This window comes from Mesoplodon densirostris, chromosome 14, assembly GCF_025265405.1.
Source record: "Mesoplodon densirostris isolate mMesDen1 chromosome 14, mMesDen1 primary haplotype, whole genome shotgun sequence".
Classification (NCBI taxonomy): Eukaryota; Metazoa; Chordata; class Mammalia; order Artiodactyla; family Ziphiidae; genus Mesoplodon; species Mesoplodon densirostris.
Genome location: NC_082674.1, coordinates 35673825 through 35698352, shown reverse-complemented (window position 1 = coordinate 35698352; position 24528 = coordinate 35673825). Strand labels below are relative to the sequence as shown.

Genomic DNA, 24528 nt, shown 5'->3' with positions numbered 1-24528 from the left:
ATAAAAAAGAAAAAGTTTGAAGAACATCTAAAATGTGCCTCACTCATAACAAACCTAACAAACCTTTTGATGTTTTTTTTTTTTAGGGAATCTGCTTAATTATTAAAATAAATATTTACATTGAGAATACAGTTAATTTAGTAGCTTCCTTCACATTTTTGAGAGTCACAGAAGTTTCATTCATGTTTTAAGCAGTTGAGATGGTAAAGATTCTACTTCATAGGAAATGAATTACATTCAATGACTCCTCACAACAGCCAACTGGAAGATTATTCCATTGCTTTTTGAAGCAATGGTTGGGCTGGCATCTGTGATAGTAGCCAAATAAATGAAATTTCTGTGTAACACATGCTGGTACTGGGTGCACTCATTTGCCTGGCCTTTGTTCTGATACTCCACGATACAGCAGATCAGCTGGTCATTCTCCTCTAGGACCCACTGGATCATTTTTTTTTTCTTTTTTTTTTTTTCTTTTTGCGGTATGTGGGCCTCTCACTGTTGTGGCCTCTCCCGTTGCGGAGCACAGGCTCCGGATGCGCAGGCCCAGCGGCCATGACTCACGGGCCCAGCCGCTCCGCAGCATATGGGATCCTCCCAGACCGGGGCACGAACCCATATCCCCTGCATCGGCAGGCGGACTCCCAACCACTGCGCCACCAGGGAGGCCCCCCCACTGGATCATTTTGATTGACTTCTGCCCCTGCCTCTCAGCCAGTCTGGTATGAAGGCTACCAGCATCCTGGGAAGCCAGGTTGAAACCCAGTCGCAGGCCCCACGGATGCTCGTGCATCTAGCAAACCTAGTTTTATGTTTAAATTCTGTGGCTGTCTTCTATGAAAATTATGTCATTAAAGGCAAATAAGTTTGTAAGAACACATGAGCATTAGTGTTTCCTTAAGATATACTGTGGAAATTATAATCAAACAACTCATAAATAAATCATTCCTTAGTTGTGATCCATTAGTCAGTACATTTTAAGTATCAAGAGAAATTTGTAGATGTGTTATAGACTGTGGTAGCTAGCCTCCAAAGTGGCCCCCCAACTATACTGGCCTCCTGGCATTTATGGGTTGGTGTAGCTCCCTCTCACAATGAATAGGACTGAACTTTGTAATCAATGCAATATTGTTGAGATGGTGTGGGACTTCTGTGGCTAGGCCATAAAAGCCATTGAAGCTTCTACCTTGCTCTTTCTGGGGAAGGCCAGCTACCATGTTGTGAGAAAGCTCAAGCAGCCTGGGGGGAGAGGCCCACATGGGGAGGAACTGAGGCCTTTTGTACACAAGCACCACTGAGTTAAGTCATCTTGGAAGTGGATCCTCCACCCTTAGTTAAGCCTTTGGATGACTGCAACCTCATGAGAGACGACTCCTGGCCAGAAAATATCATCTTATATTAACAAACGATAAAATATTCATATTCATACTCTAGTATATGCTTTTGGATTTCATTTTAGACATGAAGCTATTAAATAGGGCTTATTAGGAGGGGTTCCTTAATTATGTAAATCACCATACACCACTGGCAGATTATTCTCATAAAGTGTGTTTTTATAGAATGTTAAGGGTGACTCTGAGACTGACAGACTCCATTGAGATTTTCAGTTACGGAAAACAATACCTATTATAGTAGATATCTTTGATTGGAGTGAAGTTTATGAACAAGTATTAAATGAGTAGGCAATTAAATCCCTTTTTTGTGGTTTTAAAAGGTGAAATTTTAATTATTCAAACATCCTTTCAAATGTAAAAGAACTTAAAAAAATCATTATGTGTGAAAATGTGTCATTAAATAACTATAAAAATATTCCCTTCCCTACTTGAAGGGAAAATGCTGCTTTAGCAGGTACATATCTAAAGTAAAACTACACTTAACGAAACACAGATATACTGATTACTTTTCATGATTTTATGTAGTCCACTTTTACCATAAGATGCCATTTAAGTGTTTTCTTTTATACTTTTATATATCAAGGATTACTGATTCTTTAAAAATTCCCTTGGACTACATTTTTACAAATAAAACATATAGCTACTTAAAAAAAGGTTCATGGCCCAAATTCATGCTGTGTTTTGAAAAGACTCAAGTGGTCTCAAGTTGGTGGTGCAAGTTGACTCCAAAAAAAAAGCTCTTTTCCAAACACGTTACTCTTTCAGTCTTTAAAACCTGAACTTTCTCTTGCCTCTATTTCCCCTAGGAGTTACCACTCCATTTATTTGCCACTGTGTACTATACCGCCGTTGTCTCTGCTTGATCTGTCACTGTCAATTCCTTTCCTCCCAGTCTCTTTTAAACCCATTCAAATCCACTCCAAGCAAACTTTTGCCCCGATCACTCTATGAATGGCAACTTCATCCTTCCAGTTGCTCAGGTCAGAAATCTTGGAATCATCTTTGACTCTTTTCCTCATACCCCATATCCCATCCTTCAGAAAATCCTGTTGGCTTATTTCCAAATCATATCCTGAATTTGTCCACTCTCCACACTTTCCACTGCTACCTTCCTGGTCTGAGCCACCAGCATCTTGCCTGCTTACTTTACAGCAATAGCCTCTTCACTCATTGAAGTGGGAAGTCTTCCCACTTCCACTAAAGTCTAGTCTCAACAAAGTAGCTCCAGGGACTCTTGAAATTCAGATTAATCCTGTCACTCTTCTGCTCAGAATTACTCCCCATTTCACTTAGAGTAAAAGTCCTTGTAAGGCTTTACATAATTGAAACTCCCTTGTTTCATTCCCTATAACCTATACCTTTGCTGGCTTGGCTCTAGCCACACTGGCCTCCTTGCTGTTCTTCCTCACCAAGCTCCTGCCCTGACACACCTCTGCAGTGGCTGTTCCCTCCACATGGAATGCTTTTCCTCAGGGTATCCACATCTCTGGCAAATCCTTACTCCAGGAGGCCTACCCTGACCACTCTGTTTAAAATGGCAACAGATCTCCCCCTCACTCTCATCTTCTATTCCCCCTGTTTTTTCTATGGCAGTTACCACCTTTGCACATACATGTTAATTGTGTTTGTTTGCCTCCTAGCTCATGCTCTAATTTTGTGGGGGGAAGACTCACAACATCTTACTCTCAAATGCCCCTTACTTTCAAATGGTTGGGCCAAAATTTAAAAAGGGTTGTAATCCATTGATCGTTACGAAGTTACTTCAGTGAGACTGAAACATATATTTTAAAAAGGAAAACACTTAAAAATGGTGTTAAAAAACAAAATTCAACCAAGTAAATGTGAAGATCTAATTGGCTTTATTCAATGATTTATGAACCAGGGAGCATCCCCTCTAGTAAATAGGAAGGCACTCCTTCAGTGGTACAAAATGGAAAGCTTTTATAGAAATGGGTGGGACAAGGAAGTTATGAGTAAAGGAAAAGAAAGGATTGTTTCAGGTAAGATTACCTCTCCAGTGCTGATAAGCAATTCCAGAAATTCTGTTCTTGAGACAGGCTGAAACTGCCATTAAGTCTTGGTTTGCTGTCCTGGGGGCTAGTGGCTCCACCTTGAGCCTGTTGTTTCTTTCTTCTCCTTCTTTTTTTAAAAAAACGATGATTAAGATGGTAAATTTTGTTATGTGTATTTTACCACAACTTTAAAAAAAATATCAGAGCACATAGCTCTTGTAGAATAACAAATATTTCAAGAAATTTTTGTTTCAGTTATATATGTGTGAGTACTTAGGTGTACTTGGTTTAAGGTACAATGTATCTCTTACTATCAGTCCCAGTCAAAATTAGAAAAAAACTGCTGTAGAGGAAGTTCTACACACACTCATCAGCTGACATGTAAAAGACACTTCACAGCAGCATTGTTAGTGCAAAAGCTGGAAACGATCCAAATCTCCAGAGGACTAGAATGGATAAATGTGGTATATTAAACAATGGAATACTATACAACAGTGAATGAAAGAACTACACAACCTGCTTTTCTGTGGATGCCAAAAGCAATGCTGAGAGAAGCAAGGTCCTGGAGAAAACAAACGATTCCACACACAAAGCTGAAAATCAAACAAAATAAGATTTGTTTAGTGATACATACACAGGTGATAAAACTACAAAGAAAAACAAAAGAAGGTGAGATAAAATTCAGAAAAGTAATGATTAAAACTTAAAATCATCAATCTGACTAAAGGTTTGGGGAACTGGAATGTTTCTCTGTATTTCCCAAATTAATTGCACTTGAACATAACCTCCGTGTGTATTTCTTGATCTTACCCCCGTCCCAGCTCCTAGTGTAGAGGTTGGCACCTACTTATTTTATTTATGTATTTTTAAAGGGCCGAACCATCTGATAATTTGGTTTTCTGCGTAATATATATATCCTAAATAGGATAACTTTCAAGGCTAGCGCCTGGTAACGGCTCCGACAATAGCATTCATTAACTGTTTGCTGAATGAATACCTGCACTGTGGCATACGTTAGTTCATTTCAGTACTTCGCATCTTAGTCAAAATTCTTACTGTGGCTTCAGTTGACTGCCCGTTCCATCCCCTACCCCCTCTCACAGGCTCTAAAGTCTTCAGGTTCCTGATTCTAGAGGCCCGGAGGCAGTTTTCTCCCTGTCTCTGCGCTGAGGAAGCTGAGAGGGAGAAGGTGGAACGTCTGGGTTAAGGCAAAAGTGCTTCCCAGGGACTCAGGGGTGTAGAGGCCACTGTCAAAGCTGCCCTAAGGGCAAGGAGGCGGGCAGGGTTCGCCCTAGCGGTTCAAGAGAGGTACCGCACGCACTCTTTAAAGTAGGGTCTGACCAAACTCACTAACACCGGTTCTCCGGTGACGTCACCACCCCTCTGGACTCTTGATTGGAGGAGTTCATTGGCTCAATTCTCGCGATGATTCTCCCTCCAGGTCCTCTTGCTTTCCTCCCCTCACCTCGACCCGGTAGTCGATTACAGACCACGCTGTGAGCCACGGAGACACCGTAGAATTAGACCAGCTTCCGGGACTCGTCCTGACGGCTGCGACTCTTCTCAGACTCTCACAGGAACGAGGTTTGGCTCCCAGGCGTCCTGCTTGCCCCATCCGCGGTAGCGTTCGACTCTCCCCGGCTCGGGTTGGCCACTTTGCTAGGGCCGCCAGGCTATATTCACCAATTCCCGTCCTTCAGTTACGCGAGAATTTGGCGGTCTTGAAACTGATTTCCGGTCGCTTAGGTCTCCATGGAGATAGCACTTTAACCACTTTTGTTTTACCTGTCATTCCCTGGCCTCCACGTGGTTGGGAAATTGCCCAGATAATGTTTGTGGGAGTCAGCCAGAAAGTTGTAGATGGGAGTGAAGCAGCAATCAGAAGGGAAGCAGCCGGTGGGACCCAGGAGGAGTATAATTTACTGAGCATCTTCTGGCCACTTAAGCAGTACCTTAAGGTGGGCACGGGATTATCCGCTATTGGGAGGCCCAGTTCTTCAGGACAAACGTTTAGGCATCCATTGAGCACGAATAAGCACCAGGTCTCTTTGTGCAGTCTTGAGGGCTCCAGGATCAAATCCCGGGGCAGATTTGCTCACCATTCACCAGAGAATAGCCTCCCCAGTTGTCTATCTCTATTCCTTCTAAGCTTTCTATATTGGTGACTTACCTAGGAAGTGATCCCCAGTGATATTCCCCTTGATCTAATCATGGCACTTTTCAGATTCTTACCTTGTCAATGCTTTTCTAACTGTGTCCATTTTTATTACCATTTTCTGTTAAGTGGATTTTCACATTTCATTGCTGTATTGATTTCTTAGCAAAGGGACGAAAGGTTCTTCAGTGTCAGGACTAGCTTGTCATTTGGATATAGAATTTACTTAAGATGACAGGTAGTCCACTTGCTGCTGTTAAAAGTATACATACCTTTTAGAACATCACAGACAAATGTTTGTTAAATAACTCATTTGTTCATCAAATATTTATTAAGCACCTAATATGTGCCAGCTACTGTTTTGGGAATTGAGAATTAAAACAGTGGGCAAAACAGATTAAAGTTGCTGCCTTCATGGAATTTATTACTAGGGGAGACATAATATGCAAATAAACAAGTTCTTATAACTTCAGGTAGTAGTAAGTACTATGAAGAAAATAAAGCAATAGAAATGGTCTGTATGTGCATAGGAGTGGTGGCATTTTAGACAGTGTGGTCATGCAAGGCTTCTTGGAGGAGGTAATATTTGAGAAGAGACCTGAATGATGAAGAGTTGGCCTTGCAAAGATTTGGTGGAATAAGCCTAACAGACAGAGGTATCAGGAAGTGCAAAGTCCCCTAGATGGTGAAGAGAAGATTAATTTGAGATGAACTGCAGGGGAAAGCATGGCCAGATTATTTAGGGCCTTGAAGGCCAAAGTCTCAAATTTGGTTTTTATTCTAAGTGAAAATGAAAGCCCTTGGAAAGTTTTAAGAAAGAGAGTAATTAGATTTGAAAAAAATTACTTTGATGACTGTGAAGAAAATGGACTCTTCAGAAGCAGGATGGAAGTTTGGAGACCAGTTGGGAGGTTATTGCAGGAGTACAGGTGGAAAGGGTTCATTCAATTTCTGTTTGGGTATTCCCAGCATTGGGAAATTCTCTTTTGAAAGGCAGCACATTTTATAGTTGGACCATAGCGTTCTTCCTTTGTAGTGAGCTGGAACTGGCCTCCCTGAAGCTTGCACTGACATTTCCTAATTCTATAGACATCTACAAATTCTATAGCCATCTCAGATAGAAGACATCTGGGACTTCCTTGGTGGTCCAGTAGTTAGGACTTGGTGCTTTCACTCCGTGGCCCCGGGTTCAATCCTTGGTCAGGGAAAAGATCCTGCAAGCCGTGCAGTGCAGCCAAAAAAAAGAAAAAAAAAAAAAAAAAGACAGAAGACATCTATTCCTCTTTCTCCAAAGCAGTCCTCCAATAACAGCAGCTCTTTTAAGGCACTCGTCCAGTCCTCTTTTCTCTAGGCCAAACACCTTTGGTTAACTGAACTGTTCTCTGAAGGGAGGTGCTCTCTTGGCCCTTCAGAAATCTGGCTGTTCCTTGGAAGCTCCATCATTTGCTATGGCTCCTTAAGATATGGCCACCAGCATAGCACCTAATGCTCCACATGTCACCTGACCTGTGAAGATGACCAAGGGATCAGGCATTGCCTTGGTCTAGCTGACTTCTAATGTGGTTTTTAACAGTCATGTGCTATTGGTTCACGTAATATTCAAACCACAGTATTGAGCTGTTTCAAATCACATATTTTCTCCCCCACCTCCCCATCCTGTATTTCTAGATTATATTTTTCTAATCCAAATGCAGCATTTTACATTTATTTCTGATTCATCTTGGTAAATTTACTCCAGTTTATTGGTCATTTTTTAAAATCCTAATTCCATCATCCAACATGTGCTCCCACCTTTGTGTCTTTTATAAATTCCCTATGTTATGTCCTCTAATGTCTACGTTATAAACACTGCTAAAAATGCTAACTTCACCAAGAAAAGAGCCCTGTGTGGCATTTCCCTAGCGGCTTGTCTTCAGACCGCATGGTACTATTAGTGTGTATCCTTTGAGTACATTTGTTCAGCCCATTATGAACCCTGTTGGCTGAAACAAACTCTGTTCGTTAACTAAAAGCAAACTCACAAGGATAGTATGTGAAAGTTTCCTTTATTAAATATTTTGCAGAAATCAAGATATAGCATCTCATGATACCTCCTGATCTGTCAGTCTAAGAAGTCACGGAGGTTAGGTATGCGTAGTTTATTTTTGAAAAACCATGCTGGTTTCTTTGTTATTACTAAAATGAAGGTTTTCTGTATTTTAAAATATAAAGACTAGGTAGGTAAAAGTAACTTTAGACATTAATAAACTCTTCTTGAGTCTAAAAAAGTTTTTCAGAGCAGAAATCCTTAGATCAGTAGTTCTCAGCCTGTGGCAACTTTGCTCCCCAGGGGACATTTGGCAATGACTAGAGACGTTTTTTGGTTGTCACAACTTAGAGGAAGGAGGATGCTACTGGCATCTAGTGGGTAGAGGCCAGGGATGTGTTAAATATCCTACAGTCCCCAGGACAACACTCTATAGCAAAGAATTATCCGGCCCCAAATGTCAGTGGTACTGAGGGCTTTAGTGCATTAGTGTCTTAAAACTCTTCTTTCTTGTAGTGACTACTGTTAATTATATTTAAAATGGGTGTAAAGAAGAAGAAAGAAACTCAAGTTACTTCATTGACTGTTTGTCATCAGGACCTTGAAACTCTGAGATGTAAGTGATTTCTGACTTCATTTGTTGATCTCTTTTTTAGGTTGCAAACAGTATATTTATCTCTGGGACTCCATATCACATAATGTTCAAACTCTTGGTGTTTAATTATTCCATGTTCTTTACATTCAGTTTTGGTTGTAAAATGGTTTTCTTAAACTTCTGTCTTCAGACTAAGTTCTGCCAGGTTTTTTTTGTTTGTTTATAAATATTTAAATTTTATGGAACACATGACAAAGGCAAACTCATATCCATATATTGTTAAATCACTGAAGAAATATTTTTGTGTGTGTTACGTAGCTTTGGCTGATGTAGAAGGGAAGAATCTAGCTTCTTTGCTGTTACATTGTGTACAACTCACTGATGGAGTGTCACAGATCCATTATGTTAAACAGGTAAGGCTGATTTGATATTCATGAGTGCATCTTGAAGGTTATCATGCTCTTATGGACTTTTAAAATTAACTGATAATTTTTGGCTCCCAATTATTTAATATAAATGCATCATTAAAGAATAAGGGATTGTTTTGTTTTTTCTATTCATTGTATGATATCTTTTTATTCAGAGTGGCAAAGGAAGCCATACTTAGGCTTCCACCACTATTGGAGCTGTATATAGGTAGGATAATGAAATAATTGTGCATACCTTTTTGTTTGTTTGTTTGTTTTTTTTTGTTTGTTTGTTTGTTTTTGCGGTATGCGGGCCTCTCACTGTTGTGGCCTCCCCCGTTGCGGAGCACAGGCTCCGGACGCGCAGGCTCTGGACGCGCAGGCTCAGCGGCCATGGCTCACGGGCCCAGCCGCTCCGCGGCATATGGGATCCTCCCAGACCGGGGCACGAACCCGTATCCCCTGCATCGGCAGGCGGACTCTCAACCACTTGCGCCACCAGGGAGGCCCTGTTTGTTTTTTGAATTTTATTTTATTTATTTTTTTATACAGCAGGTCATCCATTAGTCATCCATTTTATACACATCAGTGTATACATGTCAATCCCAATCTCCCAATTCATCACACCACACCACCACCCCCTGCCACTTTCTCCCATTGGCGTCCATACGTTTGTTTTCTACATCTGTGTCTCAATTTCTGCCCTGCAAACCGGTTCATCTGTACCATTTTTCTGTGTTCCACATATATGCGTTAATATACGATATTTGTTTTTCTGTTTCTGACTTACTTCACTCCGTATGACAGTCTCTAGATCCATCCACGTCTCTACAAATGACCCAATTTCGTTCCTTTTTATGGCTGAGTAATATTCCATTGTATATATGTACCACATCTTCTTTATCCATTCATCTGTTGATGGGCATTTAGGTTGCTTCCATGACCTGGCTATTGTAAATAGTGCTGCAATGAACACTGGGGTGCATGTGTGTTTTTGAATTATGGTTTTCTCTGGGTATATGCCCAGTAGTAGGATTGCTGGGTCATATGGTAATTCTATTTTTCATTTTTTAAGGAACCTCCATACTGTTCTCCATAGTGGCTGTATCAATTTACATTCCCACCAACAGTGCAAGAGGGTTCCCTTTTCTCCACACCCTCTCCAGCATTTGTTTGTAGATTTTCTGATGATGCCCATTCTAACTGGTGTGAGGTGATACCTCATTGTAGTTTTGATTTGTATTTCTCTAATAATTAGTGATGTTGAGCAGCTTTTCATGTGCTTCTTGGCCATCTGTATGTCTTCTATGGAGAAATGTCTATTTAGGTCTTCTGCCCATTTTTGGATTGGGTTGTTTGTTTCTTTAATATTGGGCTGCATGAGCTGTTTATATATTTTGGAGATTAATCCTTTGTCTGTTGATTCATTTGCAAATATTTTCTCCCATTTTGAGGGTTGTCTTTTAGTCCTTTTTTTTTTGCGGTACGCGGGCCTCTCACTGTTGTGGCCTCTCCTGTTGCAGAGCACAGGCTCCGGACGTGCAGGCTCAGCAGCCATGGCTCATGGGCCCAGCCGCTCCGCGGCATGTGGGATCTTCCCGGACCGGGGCACGAACCCATGTCCCCTGCATCGGCAGGCAGACTCTTAACCACTGCGCCACCAGGGAAGCCCCGTCTTTTAGTCTTATTTATGGTTTCCTTTGCTGTGCAAAAGCTTTGAAGTTTCATTAGGTCCCATTTGTTTTTGGTTTTATTTCCATTACTCTAGGAGGTGTATCAAAAAAGATCTTGCTGTGATTTATGTCAAAGAGTGTTCTGCCTATGTTTTCCTCTGAGAGTTTTATAGTGTCCAGTCTTACATTTAGGTCTGGCATCCATTTTGAGTTTATTTTTGTGTATGGTGTTAGGGAGTGTTCTAATTTTATTCTTTTACATGTAGCTGTCCAGTTTTCCCAGCACCACTTATTGAAGAGACTGTCTTTTCTCCATTGTATATCCTTGCCTCCTTTGTCATAGATTAGTTGACCATAGGTGTGTGGGTTTATCTCTGGGCTTTCTATCCTGTTCCATTGGTCTATGTTTCTGTTTTTGTGCCAGTACCATATTGTCTTGATTACTGTAGCTTTGTAGTATAGTCTGAAGTCAGGGAGTCTGATTCCTCCAGCTCCGTTTTTTTTTCCCTTAATACCGCCTTCTATTCGGGGTCTTTTGTGTCTCCATACAAATTTTAAGATTTTTTGTTCTAGTTCCGTAAAAAATGCCATTGGTAATTTGATAGGGATTGCATTGAATCTGTAGATTGCTTTGGATAGTATAGTCATTTTCACAATATTGATTCTTCCAATCCAAGAACATGGTATATCTCTCCATCTGTTGGTATCATCTTTAATTTCTTTCATCAGTGTCTTATAGTTTTCTGCATAAAGGTCTTTTGTCTCCCTAGGTTTGTCCTAAACCTAGGAATGTCCTATAAATATCAATTAAATCTGTCTGGTCTATTGTGTCATTCAAAGCTTGTGTTTCCTTATTAATTTTCTGTTTGGATGATGTGTCCATTGGTGTAAGTGAGGTGTTAAAGTCCCCCACTATTATTGTGTCACTGTCGATTTCCTCTTTTATAGCTGTTAGCAGTTGCCTTATGTATTGAGGTGCTCCTGTGTGGGTTGCATATATATTTATAATTGTGATGTCTTCTTCTTGGATTGATCCCTTGATCATTATGTAGTGTCCTTCCTTGTCTCTTGTAGCATTCTTTATTTTAAAGTCTATTTTATCTGATATGAGTATTGCTACTCCAGCTTTCTTTTGATTTCCATTTGCATGGAATATCTTTTTCCATCCCCTCACTTTCAGTCTGTATGTGTCCCTAGGTCTGAAGTGGGTCTCTTGTAGACAGCATATATATGGGTCTTGTTTTTGTATCCATTCAGCAAGCCTGTGTCTTTTGGTTGGAGCATTTAATCCAATCACCTTTAAGGTAATTATCGATATGTATGTTCCTAGGACCATTTTCTTAATTGTTTTGGGTTTGTTTTTGTAGGTCCTTTTCTTCTCTTGTGTTTCCCACCTAGAGAAGTTCCTTTAGCATTTGTTGTAGAGCTGGTTTGGTGGTGCTGAATTCTCTTAGCTTTTGCTTTTCTGTAAAGCTTTTGATTTCTCCATCAAATCTGAATGAGATCCTTGCCAGAGTAGAGTAATCTTGGGTGTAGGTTTTTCCCTTTCATCACTTTAAGTATATCATGCCACTCCCTTCTGGCTTGTAGAGTTTCTGCTGTGAAATCAGCTGTTAACCTTATGGGAGTTCCCTTGTATGTTATTTGTCATTTTTCTCTTGCTGCTTTCAATAATTTTTCTTTGTCTTTAATTTTCGCCAGTTTGATTACTGTGTGTCTGGCCGTGTTTCTTCTTGGGTTTATCCTGTATTGGACTCTGAGCTTCCTAGACTTGGGTGGCTATTTCCTTTCCCATGTTAGGGAAGTTTTCGACTATAATCTCTTCACATATTTCCTCTGGTCCTTTCTCTCTCTCTTCTCCTTCTGGGACCCCTATAATGCGAATGTTGTTGCATTTAACGTTGTCCCAGAGGTCTCTTAGGCTGTCTTCATTTCTTTTCATTCTTTTTTCTTTGTTCTGTAATGCAGCAGTGAATTCCACCAGTCTGTCTTCCAGGTCACTTATCCATTCTTTTGCCTCAGTTATTCTGCTATTGATTCCTTCTAGTGTATTTTTCATTTCAATTATTGTATTCATCTCTGTTTGTTTGTTCTTTAATTCTTCTAGGTCTTTGTTAAACATTTCTTGTATCTTCTCGATCTTTGCCTCCATTTTTTTTCCAAGGTCCTGGATCATCTTCACTATCATTATTCTGAGTTCTTTTTCTTGAAGGTTGCCTATCTCCACTTCATTTAGTTGTTTTTCTGAGGTTTTATCTTGATCTTTCATCTGGTACGTAGCCCTCTGCCTTTTCATCTTGTCTATCTTTCTATGAATGTGGTTTTTGTTCCATAGGCTGCAGGATTGTAGTTCTTCTTGCTTCTGCTGTCTGCCCTCTCTGTGCATACCTTTTTTTTTTTTTTTTTTTTTTTGCGGTACGCGGGCCTCTCACCACTGTGGCCTCTCCCGCTGCGGAGCACAGGCTCTGGACATGCAGGCCCAGCGGCCATGGCCCACAGGCCCAGCCGCTCCGTGGCACACGGGACCCTCCCAGACCAGGGCACAAACCCGCGTCCCCCGCATCAGCAGGCGGACCCCCAACCACTGCACCACCAGGGAAGCCCTGCATACCTTTTTTGTGGAGATAAATTTTTTAAAAAATTTCTATTAATCTTAATCTTCAAAACTTTTTAGCAGTCATGTTAAAAACTTAACTTAAAATGTAAAGACTGTCCTTACGAGCATTTCATTATTAGGATTTATCATTTGAAGTTGCATAATATTTTATTGGGAAGCAATTAAATGTATTATTGGTTTTCAGTAGTGCTACAGAATTCCTGTACCTTAAGCCATTAACAAGTCTACTTCTCAGTGAAGGTGGGTCTGGAGGGTAAAGTGGGAGTTGGGGGCATGGTTTAAAAATTTAATAAATACTGAAATAGTTTTAAATTAAATTAAATAATGTTTAAATTAGTACCCTTAACAGTGTAGATGGAAAATATTACACATTAAAGTTGAGACTTAAAAAAGTATTTGAATCTATGTTACTTTACTATTCTTGATATTAGAAAAACATTACTATGGCTTTGAATTCTTTGGATTATAGATTGTGCCCTTACTGGAGAAGGCAAATAAAAATGGCAAGTGTGATCCCACTATTCGAAGTTGTTTGGATATTTTAGCAGGCATTTATCTTTCTTTGAATCTAAAGAATCCCTTGAAGAAAGTCTTGGCAAGGTAAGGAAAAAAAGAAGTTAGACGTTGTAAATGTTTAATTTGACCAAAAGTAACCAGTATTTAAGGTTCCCTCTATGGTTTGGTAAAACTGAACTGAAATATATCACTTAGCAATTTCATTCATACAATTTCTTCTTTGTTTTGTTTATTTACTTATTTATTTATCATAACTCTTTAAAAATGTAAAAAGGCTTCTTAGGTCACAGACCTTAAAAAAATAGGCTGTAGGCTATATTTTGCAGACTCCTGGTTTAGTCCATTTGCATGTAATGCAATTATTGGTTAAGTTTAAATCTGTCATCCTGCTGTTTTTTCTGTGTCCCATCTGTTCTTGGTTTAAACAGATGTTTAAAGCATATATTCCTAAGCATATATTAGGAATATATTACCATATTACCTATATTACACAGGTAATACAGGAATATATGCTTAGTGTAAAAAGTTTAAGCAATATAGAAGTACACAAAATAAAAAGTGAGCCTTTTCACTATTTCTGGCCTATCTTTTCTTAGTAAAGGTTATCACTTGACATTTTGGTGTTTCTGGACCTTTCCTTTGGGTTTACTGTGTGTGTGTTATACTTTAGTTTTTATTTTTTATGTAAATGGGGTTATACTCTACATATTTCTCTGTAGGTTGTTTTTCACTAAGGAATGTGTTAGAGATATTTTCAGGTCAGTATAGTCCTTCTTTTTTTTTAATTGTGGTTAAAAAAAACCCACATAACATAAAATTTACCATCTTAACCATTTTTGAGTGTACAGTTCAGTAGTGTTAAGTGTATTCACATTGTTGTGCTGTGGGTCTCTAGAACTTCTCCATTTTACAAAACTGAAACTCTATACCCATTAAACAACTACTCCCTATTTCCTCCTCCCCCTAGCCCTTGGCAACCACCATTCTGCTTTCTTTTTCTATGATTTTGATTACTTTAGATACCTTGTATAAGTAGAACATTTGTATTTATCTTTCTGTGACTGACTTATGTCCTTAAGCTTCATCCATGTTGTAGCATGTGATAGGATTTCCTTCCTTTTTAAGGCTGATTAATAGTCTAGTGTATGTATATAGCACATTGTGTTCATCCATTAGTCTGTTGATAGACATTTGGGTTGCTTCCTCTTTTTGACTATTGCGAATAATGGACAAGGTTGTGCAAATATCTCTTTGAGATCCTGCTTTCAGTTCTTTAGGGTATATACCCGGAAGTGGGATTGCTGGATCATATGGTAATTTTATTTTTAATTTTCTGAGGAACTTCCGAACAATGTTCCATATGGCTGCACCGTTTTACATTTCCACCGAAAGTCCTCATTCTTTCTAACAGCTAGATATTCCATAATATGGATGTACCGAAATTTATATGTGCCATATTACATATTATTTAATCACTTCTCCATTGATAGTTTGTTTTCAAGTTTTCATTATTCCAGCAATGCTACAGTGATATTCTTAATTATGTATATAATTTTATATGTGTATTTCTCTGAAATGAATTCCTAGAAGAGGAATTTCTTGACCAAACTTACGCCTATCAAAATTTTTGATAGATATTGCTAAATCATAATCCTCAACACGATACCATGTTATACTCCTTCTAACAAGTGATTAAGAGTGCCTTTTTCTTCATGTCTTTCCAACACTGAATAAAATCAATCTTTATATCTTTTAAAATTTGGTAGGTGAAAAATGGTATTATGTTATAATTTGCACTTTCCAGATTACTAGTGAGAGTGAATATTTTTTATTTTTTTAAAATTTATTTATTTATTTATTTATGGCTGCATTGGGTCTTCATTGCTGCCCGCAGGCTTTCTCTAGTTTTGGCAAGTGAGAGCTACTCTTCATTGCAGTGTGTGGGCTTCTCACTGTGGTGGCTTCTCTTGTTGTGGAGCATGGACTCTAGGCACGCAGGCTTCAGTAGTTGTGGTATGCGGGCTCAGTAGTTGTGGCTCGCAGGCTCTAGAGCACAGGCTCAGTAGTTGTGGCACATGGGCTTAGTTGCTCTGTGGCATGTGGGATCTTCCCAGACCAGGGCTTGAACCCATGTCCCCTGCATTGGCAGGCGGATTCTTAACCACTGTGCCACCAGGGAAGTCCCCAAGAGACTTTTAATGTGTGGATTTTGACTATTTTAGTTTTTTTTGGTGATTACATATCTTAGTATGTTTTCTTGTTAGAACTTTTTTTTTCTTTAATCAAGTGTATTTATTGTGTCATAAAGCAAATGATCAAATACTGACCAGTTATAGGGTTTCGGTGAAGTAGTCAACAAATGTCATTGAACATCCTGATGTTTTCCATCTTTTTCTCACTGTGTTGGCCCTATCGTCCTTCAGAGTTACAAGGGGCTAAAGCAGTTACAAGCACCTTATATAGACTTTACTGCAGTTGGCAAAAAGAAAAAAAAAAGGAAATTTCCTCCTTCGCATTTCTTTTTATTGGAGAGAAAAAACATTTTGTGGAAGGTCCCGGTAGACTTTTCATTGAAGGTCCTGTTGATATTCATTGTCAAGATTGGGTCATATATGTTCTCTCTCCCTCGTTGTAAAAAATGGTTAGGAAGCAAAGGTGTCACACCTTTAGCCCTTTAGTGGAAGGTGAGCTTTGCCAGCAAAGAAGGGTGTGGGGAATGCCTGCAGGAAGGCAGCCAACTGTAGAATGTCTTTATTTATAAGAGATCTATACAGATTACGTGCCAAATATATTCCTTTATTTTGTTACTTGTCTTTAAACTTTCTTCCTGGTGTTTGCTTTATAAAAATAAAAAAAATGTTTTTCACACTCAAACCGGCAAATATTTTCCTTTGTGTAGATTTCTGAGTTTCAGCTTGTATATGCTGTCTCTAATACAAGATTATATAAAATTACTTGTCTTATCTGAAAATACTCTTTTTGTTTGTTTAACTTTTAAATCTATCTGGAATTAAGTTTTGAGTGTAGTGTGAGATAGAGATCCAACTTAGCCTTCTTTTCTGTATGGGGAGCCACTTATCCCCAGACTGGTGAATAGTCCATTATTCACCACATACTTGAAATGCCATATTATTATGTTCTATGTTCTTGTATAAGCAAAGGTTTGATTTTAGACTTGGGTCTATTTGTTTACCCACCAACATCACTCTTTTATTCAATATAGTTTGATACTATGGTTTAATTATATACTAGAACAAGTCATCTCTGTAGTGACTCTTATTTTTCAGAATATTCTATTTTCGAATTTTTTTTCCTTCCAGAACAGCTTTAGAACTGTTGAGTCAAATTTTTTTTTAAATGTGGTAAATTGGCATTAAATTTAATTTATCCATTCAGTAAATTTTTTATTGATTATCTACTATGTGTCAAGTATTCTTCTAGGCATTGGGGAAACAGTGAATAAAACAGTCCAGAACAGAGGTTACTTCTAAGAGGAAGACAGAAGATAGATAAATAAGCAAAATATATAGGAATTAGAGGGCATGAGTGCTATGGAGGAAAAAAAATAAAGCAAAGAAACGGGAAAGGGAGTACCAAGGATTGGGTGAAGGTTACAGTTTAAAATATAGTAGTGACTTCAGACATCTTTGTTTAGTGTCATTGATAGGGTGATGTTTGAGATTGACCTGAAAGGGGCGAGGAAATGATTATTGGGTATATTTGAGGGAAGAGAGTTCCAGGTAGAGGAAATAACAAGTACAAAGACTTTGGCATGTTGTTGGAATGGAGGAAGGCTGTGTAGCTAGAGTGAAGTGAACAAGGATCAAGATGAGCCAGAGAGATAATGGTGGGCCCAGATCGTGTAGGGTCTCATAAGTCAATGTAATCTCTTTGGCTACTGCTTTGACTGAGAAGGACATTGTTGGATGGTTTTATGCAGAGGAATAACATGTTATTTTAGTAATATCACTCTGGCTGCTCTGTTGAGGATAGTCTGCAGAATGGGAGGGAAGTAATATGGAAGCAGGGAGACCAGATGAGAGGGAGTTCCTGATCTGTCTTCTAGTGGTGTGATGTTATAATTTCCTGGCTGTATTTTGAAGGTGTCGTTCAATATTTTTTCATTTATAATATTCCCCTCCCTCCCTACATATCCTTGTACATACTCTAAGGTTGTTAGATTTTTAATATTTGGTTCTTTTTCTAGCTCACTAAATGACCTACCTGAATTTTTTCTAACTGAGGCTACACAGAGTTTTACTTCTCGTCTTCAGGAAGAATTGAATACTACTACTGATCTGTACTCTTATAGGAAAGTTATTGACAATATATCTTCCTGTATGGAGAACTTTGACTTGGGTAAGCCAGCTCTTTTCTAGTACTTTTTCTGGCTAACACCTGTCCTTACATCAGTGTTTTAAATGATGTTAATTTTCTTTCTGAAACTGCTTACCAGTGTTAATTTTTCCCCCACAGGTAGATCAAGTGTTAATAACCTTCTTGAAAATGGTAAGTCCTATTATTTTATTTTATTCTGAGAGGTGACTGCTTGTGTAAGTCATTTTGGAACTGGTTCTTTTAAGTTTCTTGGCAACAGGTGGAGTACTGCAGATGACTAACATACGTGGTGTGCCTTTCTTTTAAATTTCTACTTCTATGATATCATTTTGGGTGGCAGTGATTTAAAATATTTTCTTGTGCTGAAGTCAAAGTTCACAGTTTTAAATTTCTGATTTTTCATTATATTCTTTATGTTTCAGTGCTTCATTATCTACAGAAGAGTTTAATTGAAATTTCAGAAGAAAACAGGCAAGTGTTAACATGTTTCCATGCTTGTTTATGTGTGTGTGTACATTTGCAGTTGTGCGTTGTGTTTGTACAAAGGAAATTGTATTGTATTGCTTGCTCTTTTTTATTTGGCTGCGCCATGCACCTTGCGGGATCTTAGTTCCCCAACCAGGGATTGAACACATGCCCCCTGCAGTGGAAGCACAGTCTTAACCACTGGACTGCCAAGGAAGTCCCCACAAAGGAAATTTTTAAGAAGGGTCCAGAATGTGCTCCTTTCCATCCCTGTCCATTAATATTAGATGTAATTATTTAAATTTATTTTTTTGAGGTTTGATATTTAATTTTAAAAGATCAAATAAATTATTATGAGAATAAATGAGAAAGGGAAGAGCTTTTTCCTCTACTGGAGTGTTCCTTTTTCATAGCATCCTGTTTTTATTTTGTGGATGAAATATGCTCTGTTATCTCTCTGAGGATATTAATAATAAGGTTTTTTTTTTTAAGTTTTCTTATCTTACATGGGTCTCTATTTCTTCCAACCTTCTTTTTTTCTGTTTGCTGGTTTTGGTCATTGTATTTGTTGCTAGAAGCTTTCATTGGAAGTCTGGTGATCCTTGGCTGAGCACTCATTTAAGATTGGGGCACTGAGAGTTGATTTGGATCTCTGTACATATGGTTGGGGTTGATTGCAGGCTTTATTGTGGGCTAGTCTAGTTGGGCTGTTTCTTTGGGGGAATGCTTGATGCCAGTATCTTTAGGCCTTTTTGCATGGGTAGTGGATTTGCCATGGAAGAATCTTTCAAACCATTGGCTTAATATTCTTGTTGCTGAGTGAGGGAAGAAAGCTGAGATCTCGGCATTTAGCATTTATTGTGCATATATTTTCCTAATTCTCCTGTTTGCAATATGGTATCATTGCTTTAGGGGTGTGTGTTGTCTTCCTGTCCAGACACTTAACTGTTTTACCTTCTCTGGAGGTAAACCAGTTGTTTACTAGCTTGGAGGTATGATCCACAGTTGTCATTCTCAGAGCGTAGCCACTCTTCCTGTTTTCATACCTACATTTAGCTCCACATCAAGGAGCAACTGGTGCCAACAATTTCTTAGCCTTTGGGGGCTGCAAATCGGGTTGTTCTGGGCTTGTTCTCTGACTTAGGATTCACCTTTCTTGATTCTGCTAAGTCAGTTATCACTCATCCATCTGCTCCTAAAATTTTAGTATTATTGTCTTTTGTTGCTCTTGTGTATTTATGTCTTTTTATGTTTTAAATCCCTTGGTTGTTGGTTTAGGGAAGTTCTGGGGGAGAGTAGAAGTAATATCTTTGTGCCATCTTTAACCCAAGTCTCCTTTTACCTTACCAGGAACTCCTTCTCTGTTTCCTTCTAGGCTCTTCTTCCTCTGCTCATCTCTTAAATATGAGTTCTGTCCTTTTCATTCTGTTTGTTCTGACTGCTTTATATCATCCACTTCTTTGGTGTCAGCTACCATCTCTATACTTAGGATTCCCAGGCACCACTCCAAGTTAGATCTTTTCCTTGAGTGGTAGACTCATATAGCAGTTGTCTCCTGGGAAGACAACGAACTCAACTCATATAGCAGTTGTCTCCTGGTTGTTTTACAAGGTGCCTCAAATTCAATGCATCCAAAAGAAAATTCACTGTCCTTTTATATATTGTTGTTTTACCCACAACCCCTGATAACCTCTATTCTACTTTATGTCTCTTTGAATTTGCATATTCTAGATAAACTCAAATAAGTGGAATACAATATTTGTCCTTTTGTGTCTGGCTTATTTTACTTATAATGTTTTAAAGGTTAATCTATGTTGTAGCATGTATTAATTTCACTCCTTTTAATGGCAGAATATTCCATTGTATATATAGGCCACATTCTGTTTATCCATTCATCTGTTGATGGACATTTGGGTTGTTTATACCTTTTGGCTAATGTGAATAATGCTGCTATAAACATTGGTATACCAGTATCTGCTTGAGTCTCTACTGTCAGTTCCTTTGGGTATATACTTAGGAGTAGAATTGCTGGATCATATAGTAATTCTATGTTTAACTTTTTGAGGAGCGAGCCCCCAAACTGTTTTCCCTGACTTTTGTTTTAACATCATCATTGCTCTTGTGTTCTGCTATGTTGAGAATAGACTGAGAAGAGCAAGGATAGAAGCTGGGAGGCCAGTTAGGAGGCATTGCAGTAATAGTAATGCAAGGGAGAGATGAGAGTGGCTCAGGCCAGAAGTAGCAGTGGAGGTGGTCTGATTCTAGATATATTTTGAAGGTAAAACCAACAGGATTTTCTTACAGATGGGATGAGGGAGAGAGGAGTCAAGGATGACTGCCAAGTTTTTGTAGGATAGAGATCCTAGCAGGTGGAGCTGGTGTGGAGTTGTGGATAAGTTCACGTAGTTTGAGATGTCTGTCAGACATCCAGGTGAAGATGTTGAGTAGGAAGTTGCACACACAAGCCTGGAATTGGAAAAAGAGGTCTGGGCTGGAGATGAAAATTGGGGAATTGTCAGCATATAGACTATAATTTAAAGCTTATGAGCTAGATGAGCTCAGCATCAAGGGAATGAATTAGATGGACAGAGGAAGTAAAGACTGGGTTGCGTTGAGCTCTAACATAAAGACATAAGGGAGAAGAAGATGAATTAGCCAAGGTGTCTGAGAAGGCTCAACAATAGTGAAGTAGGAGAAAAATCTAAGGGCGCCTGGCATCTTGGAAGCCAGATCAAGGAAATTACAAGGTTAGGGAGTGTTCAGATTTAGAAATTATGTCATTTATTCTATTTTTTTAATTAAAGTATAGTTGATTTACAACGTTGTGTTAATTACTGCTGCACAGCAAAGTGACTCGGTTATACATACATATACATTCTTTTTCATATTCTTTTCTATTATGGTTTATCATAGGATATCAAATATAGTTCCCTGTGCTATACAGTAGGACCTGTTGTTTATCCCTTCTATATATACCAGTTTGTATCTGCTAATCCCAAACTCCCAATCCATCCCTCCTGCACTCCCCATCCCCCCTTGGCAACCACCAATCTTTTCTCCATGTCCATGATTCTGTTTCTGTTTCATGGATGCGTTCATTCGTGTCATATTTTAGATTCTACATGTAAGTGATAGCATATGTATTTGTCTTTCTCTTTCTGACTTCCTTCACTTAGTATGATAATCTCTAGTTGCATCCATGTTGCTGCAAATGGCAGTTTGTTCTTTTTTTATGGCTGAGTAGTAGTCCATTATATATATATGTACCACATGTTCTTTATCCATTCATCTGTCGATGGACATTTAGGATGTTTTCATGTCTTGGCTATTGTGAGTAGTGCTGCAATGAACATATGGGTGCATGTATCTTTTTGAATTATAGTTTTGTCTGGGTAAATGCCCAGGAGTGGGATTGCTGGATCATATGGTAATTCTATTTTTAGTTTGCTTGGGAAACTCCATACTGTTTTCCACAGTGACTGTACCATTTATTCTTGATTTGTTATTTTTACTCTAAAAAGAAGAAGTGAGGTTAGTCATTAGCTGAGAAAATGGGAAAATTTTGAGGTAAGTTAAGAGTGCTGGAAGTTTGCAATAAATGTCTGCATAACTGGAATATTTATGGGAATGGATGAGAGAGGCATAAATGTTGATTATAATCTAAAATTGATTTTGGCCCTTTGATTAAGGGATTATTTTGGAGAGAGATAGAAAAGGTGACATTTTAATTTGACTTTTCTTTTGTAATAATTTCTTTTCTTTGTTGTAGAAAATTGGCTGGAAATCATATTGTTCAAACTCAGTTGATGAATGACTTGTTGGTAGGCATTAGAGTTTCAGTGATGTTAGTACAGAAAGTACAAGGTTTCCAGAGACTTCATTTGAAGAGTTCTCCTACATGGCAAAGTATGTGTGAATTGCTGAGTATCTTTACCAAGTTTTTAAGCGATGGTAAGTATAAAACATACAAATGATGATTACAATTGAGTGTCAATCACTTTGCTACCAATGGTATGAAATATTTGATACTTAACTGAGATATAGAACTTCCTCTCCCCCAGCCCCTCAAAGTGGCGAAAGGTTCTGGATTACAGTTCAACAAGGGATAACACTGAAGGACTTTTCTAAATGTGTGTATGTGTGTATTGTATACAAAGAAGAAAACCCAACAGTCTTAGTGTTGAAAAGCCACAGACTTTAAAAAGCAAAAGAAAATTCTTGAGAAATTTCCAAATTTGGAGATACGATCTGGAAAGATTAGTGTAACCCATGCATTTCTCCTTAGCAGCAGGTGTTACCTTCAGATAATGACAGCGGTCATTGTGGGGCTGGTCATTATTCCTCCTTATAGCTCATGTTGCTTCTATCCATATGAACTGTACCACCAGGAAACCAAGTAGGTAATGAGAGGAAGTGCCTTTTTTGTTGTTGTTGTCTATTTAGTAAAAATACTTAGTGCTGCCAAAAAGTGTAAAAATACAGTAGGAATGGCAGTACAGCACCAAGTAGTCTCTCCTAATTTATTTCTTTTACATCTTTCTACATTTTCATACATGCATTGAAAAACTTAACAATGCACCAAATTAGAGGGTTCTGCAAAGTCTTCTGCTGGTGGTGGTTGCTTTTTGTTCCCTGGATGTAAGGTTTACTTTGTAAACAGACAAATGTGAGGCAATCTACAGGCTTATCAAGGAGAGGAAGTGTCTTTTTATAAAAGTGTTTCAACTAAGGAGTTAAAATGAAATGATGGAATTAGAATATCACCATTTTGTTACCCCCAGTGACTTGAGGTAGGCATTAGGCATCAACAACTGCTAACATTACAGAAACAGACAACCAGGCAACACGTGCCTCTTACTTTTGAGTCTTGCTTTTACCACTTGTAGTCTTCCCAAAAGAATTGAACTTGAGACTGACCCCGTCTCTAGGTCACCTGCCATTTTGCAGGAATTACAGAGGACAGAAGAAAGTGTTGAACCACACTAGGAGTAAACATCCAGATTATGGGAAACTCTGCAGGTTAAAAGGACAGAGTTCTTCAACAGAAATTACAATAAAAAGGATGGAAGGGGCAGCTGTAGATTAAAGGACATATCAAACAAATTTTAAATGGGCGAGACTATAGTGTCTAGGGATGCACATTTGATTAATGAAACTATTTAAAAATAAAAAGGCAGTCTTTACTGTGAAAGTCAGGATAATGCTTACTCAGGGTGAGAGAGAGGAACTTTTGATTGGGGTGAGGCATGTGGATGAGCCCTCTGGGCTGGGTGGCCAAGCTCTATTTCTTGCCTTGGATGGTGGGTACAAGGGTGTTAACCTTCTAATAATCCATTAAGCTATACATTTGCTTTGGATGTTTTCTGTATCTGTGTTTTATATTACAATAAGATTAGCAAAAATGTTATACTAAACATATAAGTGTCTACATAAAAAGCTGTATTACCTTTTCACCCTTTACCTCCTATTCTATATGGTAATGTATGTATGAATATTAACTTAATTAAAAAAACATTAATGGGATCTGTTCAGAGCTCTTGCTTGTGAAAAAGCAGTAACTGACTCTGATTTTGCTAGGCTGATGGGGAAAAAATAGTATCTCATTGTTTATATGTTCTTAACCCTGGTAACTAGTGAGAGTCCTAACTATATTGTCTCATTAGTATTTCTTTTCTTTCCTCTCTTTTCCTTCCTTCCTGCCTTCTTTCCTTTCTCTCTCTCTCTGTCTCCCCCTCTCTTCGTTCCTTCCTTCCTGCCTTCCTTCCTTTGCCTAGGATCTCAGATAAGTATTAAAAGGAAAATAAAGTTCCTTTTATTAAGGCATAATTTACAGACATGTTTTCAGAGGATATTTACATTTTAAAAGAGGAATTTATAAATCTAAAAAAAGAAGACTTCAGTGAAATGCAGAGAAGACATGAATTTAATGTGAGGCAGCCTCATTTCTGAAAAGTTGATGGCCCCTAATCAATGCTGTTCTTCCCTAGGATTTTAAAGCTTCATGTATCAGTAAAGTGCTTAGCTGTAAGTAACAGAAAACTGAACTTCAGGGATTTAATTAAATGTGCCTCCCCACAAAAGGATAAATTCAGAGGCAGGTGATCCAGAACTACTGTAGGCAGTCAGGGACCCAAACATTTCTGCTTTTCTGCTTTGCCGTCTTCAGCATGTTGGCTTTCATCCATATGTTTGTTGTTTCATGGTTACTATATGACTGCTCTCTCTCCAGTCCCCTTGTCTGTGTTCAGGGCAGGAAGGAGGACCAGTTGCATCTTTACCTTTAATCTGGAAGAACAAAAATAGCCAAAAGATTTCTGCTTACACCCCATTGGC

The 24528-nt window shown here is 38.6% G+C and overlaps 2 protein-coding genes across 5 annotated transcripts in view; one reads left to right on the top strand and one right to left on the bottom strand.

The window, feature by feature from the left end:
- Window positions 1-237: 237 nt before the first annotated feature.
- Window positions 238-738, bottom strand: LOC132502084 (SS18-like protein 2). Its single transcript, XM_060117904.1, has 2 exons — window positions 705-738; window positions 238-470 (listed from the first exon to the last, which is right to left on the bottom strand). The coding sequence occupies exons 1-2, from the start codon at window positions 736-738 to the stop codon at window positions 238-240; spliced, it is 267 nt and encodes an 88-aa protein (XP_059973887.1).
- A 4078-nt stretch (window positions 739-4816) lies between these two features.
- The window catches only part of THADA (THADA armadillo repeat containing), a 312101-nt gene continuing 292389 nt past the window's right edge, over window positions 4817-24528 (top strand). For all 4 annotated transcript variants that reach the window (XM_060116779.1, XM_060116777.1, XM_060116778.1 and 1 more), the window contains exons 1-8: window positions 4817-4987; window positions 8101-8200; window positions 8498-8592; window positions 13346-13476; window positions 17600-17751; window positions 17869-17901; window positions 18153-18201; window positions 21965-22146. In XM_060116779.1, coding sequence (XP_059972762.1) covers window positions 8125-8200; window positions 8498-8592; window positions 13346-13476; window positions 17600-17751; window positions 17869-17901; window positions 18153-18201; window positions 21965-22146 — 718 coding nt within the window. In that variant the 5' untranslated portion in view covers window positions 4817-4987; window positions 8101-8124. The remainder of the gene's footprint in view (window positions 4988-8100; window positions 8201-8497; window positions 8593-13345; window positions 13477-17599; window positions 17752-17868; window positions 17902-18152; window positions 18202-21964; window positions 22147-24528) is intronic.